This window comes from Sinocyclocheilus anshuiensis, unplaced genomic scaffold (genome assembly GCF_001515605.1).
Source record: "Sinocyclocheilus anshuiensis isolate Anshui unplaced genomic scaffold, SAMN03320099.WGS_v1.1 scaffold1054, whole genome shotgun sequence".
Classification (NCBI taxonomy): Eukaryota; Metazoa; Chordata; class Actinopteri; order Cypriniformes; family Cyprinidae; genus Sinocyclocheilus; species Sinocyclocheilus anshuiensis.
The window spans coordinates 295,069-303,846 of record NW_015536544.1 but is presented as its reverse complement, the minus strand read 5'-3'; the positions used below and the strand labels follow the sequence as shown (position 1 = coordinate 303,846).

At 34.6% G+C, this 8,778-nt stretch overlaps 1 protein-coding gene across 1 annotated transcript; it reads left to right on the top strand.

The window, feature by feature from the left end:
- Positions 1-870: 870 nt before the first annotated feature.
- Positions 871-5,736, top strand: LOC107698494 (uncharacterized). Its single transcript, XM_016499520.1, has 8 exons — positions 871-1,028; positions 2,028-2,167; positions 2,634-2,797; positions 3,440-3,529; positions 3,825-3,990; positions 4,525-4,686; positions 4,860-5,519; positions 5,692-5,736. The coding sequence occupies exons 1-8, from the start codon at positions 881-883 to the stop codon at positions 5,734-5,736; spliced, it is 1,575 nt and encodes a 524-aa protein (XP_016355006.1). The 5' UTR covers positions 871-880.
- The last annotated feature ends 3,042 nt before the right edge of the window (positions 5,737-8,778 follow it).

The following is an 8,778-nucleotide window of genomic DNA, read 5'->3' as shown; positions in this document are numbered from 1 at the left end:
TGACACACACTCTTTCTGAGGAGGCTGTTGTCCCACGTGTGAGGGGTGGGGAGAGCAAATCAGACCAGCCTGGGCAAAAACCACAGCGCTACAGTACATACACTTTAACCCTGATGACTCAGTTACTGATCCTGTGCTGCCACACTGACGACCTCTGTACCAACATGATGCCACTGGGGACACTGATTTCCATGTAACTGATTTCAAAAACTGATTTGAAGATTTTATGTAGTACTTTCAGCCATAAATAGTGTGATAATCTATTTATTTTATTTTATTGTATTATAAATAATTGTATTATATACATGCATTTATATCAGAATCAGAAATAAATAAAAAGTAAATAGATATTTATTTATATCTATATAAAATGTATGAAATATACTATTAAAATTATAAATTAATAAATATTACAGATCAATAAAATATATTTCATTTGTTTTTATTATAATTAATTATAAATTACATTATATTCATTTAGTTCATTTTCAAGTGTGGCTGAAGTATCAAAATTCACTTATATTTGCATAAATATTTATGTGATATATTAAAAAATATATATAGATAAATAAGCAAATAAATTACATTTGCCACTATGCAGCTTCTTGAAGTTTACATGACTTACATGACAAAGTGTGTGTGTGTGTGTGTGTGTGTGTGTGTGTGTGTGTGTGTGTGTGTGTGTGTGTGCAGTGAGACCACATTTCTTTCCTCTGTGTGTTCCATTTCTCTTCAGGAAACTGTAAGCTGTGATCTGTGTGAGAATGTTTGTGTTTTTCCTTCCCTCCCTCGCGCTGTCATTCATACGTGAGCTGAGTGTCTTACCCTCTCTATAACACTCTGTTTTTCCAAGCTCTGTGTGGAACAATTTGTGAGGTGAATGTCAGCGAGGTATAACAGTCAAGACACCTTCAGAACGTCCTCCTGCTCTTCAGAACTATATCAGGCACGTGAGAGGCTGAGGACAGTTTTAATCTTGAGCAACATGACACTCAAATCACACTGCACGAATCAGCGCACACCAACAGGTACGTATGGCTTTCTATGTTGCAGACTGTACGATGGTTTAAAGGATTTTTTATCTCCATTTTTTAATGCATTATTTAGGTATGATACTATGTTTAATATTTGTTCAACAATTACTTGTGAATATAGCAATAAATTGTGTGGTAGTGTGAAATTAAAGATACAAAAAAAGACAAATTTTTATTTAATATAATTTTTTAATTAATTTTATTTAATTTTACTTAATTTTATTTAATTTTATAATTTAGTCACACAAAAAACCCTAAACTAATTCACATAACTTTACATAAACATGTATTATTTAATTTATTATAAGCATTAAATAAATAAATAAATAAAGATACTAAAAATGAGTCGCATAAGTTTAGGCATATACAATTTTAAGTCAAGGGCACTAAAAAGACAAAAAAAATGCTCCACATAAATAAAAGCACGTAAAAATGTAATCTAAGCATTAAATAAATTAATAAACAAAATTCTAAAAACACTGAAAAAACACTCAAAAGTACTACAAAAACTTTCCACATAACTTTTTATGTTATAGAACAGAACAATTTAATGCACGTACACAAAAATATTTTAATGTAATAATTTAACGTATAAATATAAATACATACATAAATAAGAAAAAGAAAAAAAGAACCTGCTATTCTGTCATTGAGTAATTTTCTTAAAAAATCTATTAAATGTTTAAAAAGCAAAAATCTCAATCAGTAAATCAATCAATAAGAAGAAAATGTAAAAAATAATAATAATAAGGAAGAAAAAGAAAAAAAAAGGAAACAATACATTTTGTATAGCCTAGATGTCGTCCACAGGAGAGAAACTAACTAAATTAATATATAAACCTGTGGTTATTTGCTGATATATTAGTCATTTTCTATTCATTTTAAATATTTAATGAATATTGCCTATGAATAAATAAAAAGAAAAAAATAGAAAAAAAAGAACCTATAAAAAAGTGAAGTGAACTGATAGTTTTACATTTTGTCCATTGACAGGATCTCTATGGACCAGCGGACACTACAAAAGACAGTACAGCTCTAAATCGCAGCATAACTACCTCACAAGAACACATCCGATGGACCAGAGGAGGCCCAAACCTCACAGGTTCCACTCCTGCCTGATGTTTCGCTTAAAGGTACATGGAATTTGGACACTTAAATCATGCCTAAATGTCACTGCAATGGAATCCATCAGTCAAGGTGACTTTTACTGGATGTATGAAGTCATTTCCCATCAGGGAATCTATTTTTACGCAGCTGTACTGTGATCTAATTGAAACTTCCGAGATCATCTAAAATTACAAAGTGGGTAGGCAAGCACAGATGTAGCGATACACAAAATTCATGGGAAATTTACATGACCTCAGTTTTGCTTACCCTGAGAAAGGTACCTGCTGCAGTAAAATGTAACCATGTCAGACTGACTCGGCTCTGGCGTGATAAACAAGAACAATGGCTCTGTTGAAACAGCCGCGGGTGTTTTATGACGTCGCCGGGAAAATAGGCAAATGAGGCTGTCGGTGTGGACCTGCAGTGCTGCTCAAAGCTGGTGGCATTGGCTGTCCAGTGTGTTGTCTCATCTGCCTTTCTATATTGACACAGGAGCGTGTGAGAATGGACCACAGCCAGCCTGCAGGAGACGTCCAGGAAAGCACTGAGAGCAGACTGAGGGAACTGGCCCTGAAATGGTTTACAGAGACCCAGGCACCTCTAATTCTCCACAACGGCAACTTCCCCGAATGGTTCCAAGGATTTATCAGCAGAAAGTAAGAAGCGTTTCTGAGAAAATGAACATTTGGAAGGGGCAACAGATGTTTTTTTTTTTTTAAGAGATACTATCTGTTATGTGATGCTACGGCAGTTTTATTTAACTAGCGTTTCTGAGAAAATGAACATTTGGAAGGGGCAACAGATGTTTGTTTTTTTTTAAGAGATACTATCTGTTATGTGATGCTACGGCAGTTTTATTTAACTTTTTAATCTCTTCTGAGAAAAAAGTCATTTTATGTGCTTGTTTATTTCAGAAGGTGTCTTGTTGATTAAAAATATGAGGTTATTTGAATCTATAGCCACCTTAAAAACAAAGGTTCGTTATTGGCATCTGGTTCCATGAGGAACTTATAACATCCAAGGAACCTAGAAAAAGGTTCTTCGGATTTTTAAAATGTTCTTAAAAATGGCTCTTTTAAAAACTTTTCAAAGAAAAGTTACTTGGGGAACCAAAAATGGTTCTTCCATGGCATTGCTGTGAAAACCCCCTTTTGGAACCTTCATTTTTAAGAGTGAATCACAAGTTTTTAAGTTTCCGAAGTGTTATATGTGTACTTTTCGGTTTCATAATCTTGTTATGTAAGCAATATTCAAAGTTGGGCTGCTTTCATAATTCCCTGTGGTTTTGTGTTTCGCAGGGATGCAGAGGAGCATCTGAAAGACAAGGAACTGGGCTGTTTCCTCATTCGGCTCAGTGATAAAGCCACTGGATACATTCTGTCATATAAGTGAGTGTTTCTCGCTCAAAATAAGGGCTGCAAAAGTCATTGGTAACTTGCTGGAGTACAATTTAGCATTGTTTTTTTATTTCTCACAAATGACCCAGATATTTGCATTTCCTTTACGCACAGGAGGAAACTTTTAAAATGCAAAATTCTGGTTGAATATCAGCATTTTCTGGGGTTAATGTTTAGCTCAATGTAAATAATTCTTTAAATGATTTAAAAATGTTTACAAATATTATTTAATTGAATATACTGTCTTTTTAAATTCATTTTAACATTGTAAATAATTGTTTTATAGAGGTCGTGATCGATGTCGGCACTTTGTCATCAATCAGAATAAAGATGGACGTTTTATTGTGACGGGCGACACAGAGATGCATGATACCCTCACCAGCCTCATCGAATATTACAAAACCAGACCCATTGAACCGTTTGGAGAATATCTGACACTCTCATGTTTTGAGGTGAATTTATAATAATAATAATTTTAATAAAAATATATGATTGTTTATGGAATCGTTTTATTTAGCAAGGATGCATTAAATTGATCAAAAGTGACATTTATACTGTTACAAAATATTTCTATTTCAAATAAATGCTGTCCTTCGGAACGTTCTATTCATCAAAGAATCCTGAAAAACAAATCACAGTTTCCACAAAATTTTAAGCAGCAACTGATAATAATAATAAATCTGCATCACAGGAATAAATGACATTTTATAATATATAATCAAATGGAAAACAGTCACATTAAATTGTAAAAATATGTCACAATATTTATGTTTTTACTATATTTTTGTTTAAATAAATGCATCCTTGGTTAGCATAAGAGATTTCTTTCAAAACCTTTAAAGAGTAGTACATTTATTTACTGAATAGTATGCTTATATTCATTGTATTGTATCTGTCCCTCCTTAAATAATTGCTAAGGCAAGCATATTATTTATTTTTATTTTTTTCTGTGCATATCTGATCTTGAATGTGCTGTTGTGTTGCAGTCGTCCACAAGCGAGCTGTATGATGTGATTAATTTTGACCTGAGGGAGAAGCCAGGAGTGAATGTTAAAGCTGCAAAGTATAGTTGGGACGACCAATGCAAAAAAAAACACGAGACACTGCAACCTCCTGCCCTGCCACCCAAAGGACACAGAAACACACCCGTATGTCACATTTGCCATTTAATTTAAATTCAATTTGAAATTATTGTGTTTGATTTAATTAAATTTTTAATTTTTTTATATGCATACTTCATTTATTTAACTGTTAGTAAATTAAAGTGTCTAAACGTCTGACTATGGCTTCACATCTGGATAATTATGATTGCTTTCCACAGGCAGTGCCGCCAGTGCCAAGAAAAGGCCCTCCTCTGAAAGCCGCCTCCATAGAAGGAAAGGCCAGCCCAGAAAATGTCCTGTACACAGCAATAGACCTGCAGAAGCCCAAAGAAAGGGCCAGAATGCCCACAGAGGGCAAAGACATTTCACTTATAGCTTCTCGAGGGGAGCCCCGAGCCCCGAGGCTACAGAAAGGTCCCGCCGCAAACCAAGGAACCATTTACTCTGAGCTCCTAGTGCCAAACTGCAGAAGCCAATCCCTGCCATTCCTGGATGATGACAGTGAAGTAGAAGAACACTTTAATAGAAGAAGCCAACCTCAACTCTCTCCCCACATGCAGAGAGAACAGCTCAGCAATCCAGGTTTTAGCAACAGCCTGGAAATACTATGTAATTCATCTGTTTATCAATTAGCCGGAACACATGGCAACCAAAACATGGCAGGGACCAGAATGTCAAAGGTCAACGTGCAGGAAAGCGATGCTATGTATGCCGAGGTGCCTCTTGAACCCGTCCCAAATCACTTTCGGGTTGACGACACATACGAGCAGATTCCAGACTCACGGTCTACAGCGAGAGCAGAAGAGACACACACTAATACCTATGAAACGCTAGCAGACTTAAAACCCAAGCAGATTTTATCTGCCCGGCCCCTTAAGGTGAGTGTTGATGTGATATATGGAAAATTGCTCAGCATAAACGTGTTAATGTTTCCATTATTACGTTTCAAAATGCTAAGTGGAACATAATATTTAATATTAAGAAACACTGTGATGATTATGACAGGTTATCTGAAAATAATTTTAATAACCTACATGTTGTTTCCTATAGACTGAGAAATGGAAATGGCTGTCCCCCGAATACTGGAAAAAATAACCTCTTCAGATGAACATCATCACTGACGTGAATCATAACATTACACTAATGAAGAACAGTTAACAAAACGTACTTCCATCCACTGAAGCTATTTCTGATTTTTGAATACTAGAATAGTACAGCTTTTTTTTCTACTGGATTTTTGTATGTCTATTTGTGAAATATTTTATGTGATACTTTTAAAATAATTTCATGTGTTAAAAATATTTATTAACTTAATAAAAATATATAGATTGTCTTTTTCGTGATGTAAACTAGAATCACAGTAGTTTATTGGAACTTTTCTTTTAAGAAAAGGAATTTTATGTATATGATATGTAATAAAATTATTATATTTTGAATAGTCAGCCTGTCCCATTTTTAGGGGTGACTTTAGGATTTGCAAATCCTTTATCATATTTTCTTGATAAAAAGCACCACTAGGCCTATTGTACAACAATTCTTGTTTCATCTCAACTTTATTGACCGTGAATATAATTATTAATATACAGAGTGGGAATTAAGCTGTTAAACTTTACAGTCTTCAAAATTACTTTCCCTGCCAGTAACAGAGACCATCTGCGAAGGTGCATATCTGTCTTTACGAGACTCAGTACAACTTTTGGAACCATTAAAACAAATTATGTCAGTGTGTCCTGCTTTTATGGTCTTTCACTGAATATTAGTAATGTCGAATGACAGATTTCCAGCAGAAACACTTCACACACATAAATAAATACTATTTAAAACAGAATTCAACATTAAAAGCATGTTTCTTGTGTAGGCAGAATAGCTAATAATTCTAGCAGAGTATATATTATATATATATATATATATATATATATATATACTGTATATATATATATACTGTATATACACTATGTTATAATCTACTTATTCATTAATGGTGCTTGCTAAGCTAATAGCAACCAGCTAATACTCATAACATGACTTACAGTAGATGAGTCACATTATCTGTAAACTGCTTTAGCTTTCTGTTTATTTATTAATGGCTTGCTAAGCTTTTAGCAACCAGCTACTCATGGCTGAGTCGCATTATCTGTAAACTAGCTTTCTGTTCATTGATTTTGCTATTAACAACTAGCTAATACTCACACAATATGACTGAGGTAAGTCACTGCTTAGCTTTCTGTTTATTCTTGAATTGTGTTTGCTAAACTATTAGCAACCAGCTAATACTCATAGCATAACCCAGATAGCACACATACGTCTGCAAGATATCTGTTAAAGGTCGCTTAATCTGGAAAGCATCTGCTGTGTACAAACATCTGCTAGATGTCTCTAAGATGTCAGTTTTACATTCATTCTAAATCATAAACATCTTAAAGACATTTTCTAAACATCTATCTGACATCTGATAGGAAATGTCCTATAGACATATTGCAGATGAGCAAACACTCTAAAAAATACATCTTGCAGATGTAAATGCAGACGTCAAATAGACATCTCTGTGATGTGCGTGTGCTATCAGGGAACTAGTGAGTTACGCTGCTTTCTATTTATTCATTAATGATGCTTGCTAAGCTATTAGCAACCAGCTAATACTCAACTGCTTTAGCTTTCTGTTAATGCATTAATGATTCTTTCTAAGCTATTGACAAAAAGCAATACTCATAGCATCACTGGTGAGTCACATCAAATGCTAGCTTTCTTTTTATTCATAAATGATGCTTGCCAAGCTATTGAGAACCAGCTAATGCTCATGACATGATCAAGGTGAGTCATATTATCTGTAAACAGCTTTAGGTTTCTATTAATTCATTAATGGTGCTTGCTAAGCTATTAGCAACAGCTAATGATCAGTTAAGACCAGCTAGAAACCATCTTGTTTTCAGACTCAAATGAGCTGGCCTCGACAACACTGCTAGCTATCGTACGTCACGTCCTGTAGAAGAATAAGCTTAGGCAACATAAAACAACTGTGACTGGTCAACAAAGGACAACCAAAGAACATTAAAGGGGTCATATGATGCGATTTCAAGTTTTCCATTAAAGCATGTCAGCATATTCTGTTACACCAAATACACAAAATAATGATCTTTAAAAAAGCATCATATGACCCCTTTAATGTTCTGCTTCTGTTGGCTCAGAGTATTTATTAAAAAAAAGCCAAATTGTGTATATAGTAGGTTAACTGTATTGATAACTGCATATGGGATTTAAATTATAGGACTATTGATCACAATAATCAGGCACAACTACACATTAATTATCGTTTTCTAGAAACTTACACACATCACAAACAAACTTCCTAACTCCCTACAGAGAGTAGAGGTGATATCCTCACATGTGATTTATGTCTGGAAAAAATTTATAGTGGCCTTTCTGACTCCTTGGAGAAGCAAGACTGTGATTTGTACGCTTACGCACAAACTCAAGGGACCAAAAGGTGTCTGACAAGATCTTCATGTAAAAGGGGACAAAAGCAGTGACTGATCTGGTTTTTGTGGGCAGCAGAAATCGTAAATAAGAGAGTTATCACACAGACAGCAGAACTTCAGGCAGATTTAGGCAGGCAGACGAGAGATGGTCTACAAAATGTGTCCTCTGTACCACACATCATACACTGTGTGTATGATAAATAGCATCTTCCAGCAGAGCTAATGTGGCTAAGCTAACCAGTTGTATGAAACCAGTATATGAAAAATTAGTATGTGTGAATTTGTAGTATTTATTTGTATTACCTGGATAATCTACTAATTTCACTGACGTTATGAAATTCACATCCAATGGACACTTTAAAATTCCCATGAGGCCATGGGAGAAGAGTTGTGAATGGCAGTAAAGCAACGTAACTGTAGGTCAACATGGCGAAAAAAGTAGGTCCACATTTCTCTCATACTACACACAATCATACTATATAGAACAGTTGCGAAGTTTGTTCCTCATCAAATGTAGTACCTACTCAGTATGTGATTTCGGACGCAGCTCTTGACCACCATAATGCAACGCTTATCTATTAACATAAACCTTGACACTGGTGTCTCACATGATAATGACAACATAATGAATATAGTACGTTCCAATTGCGTTCCTAGTACA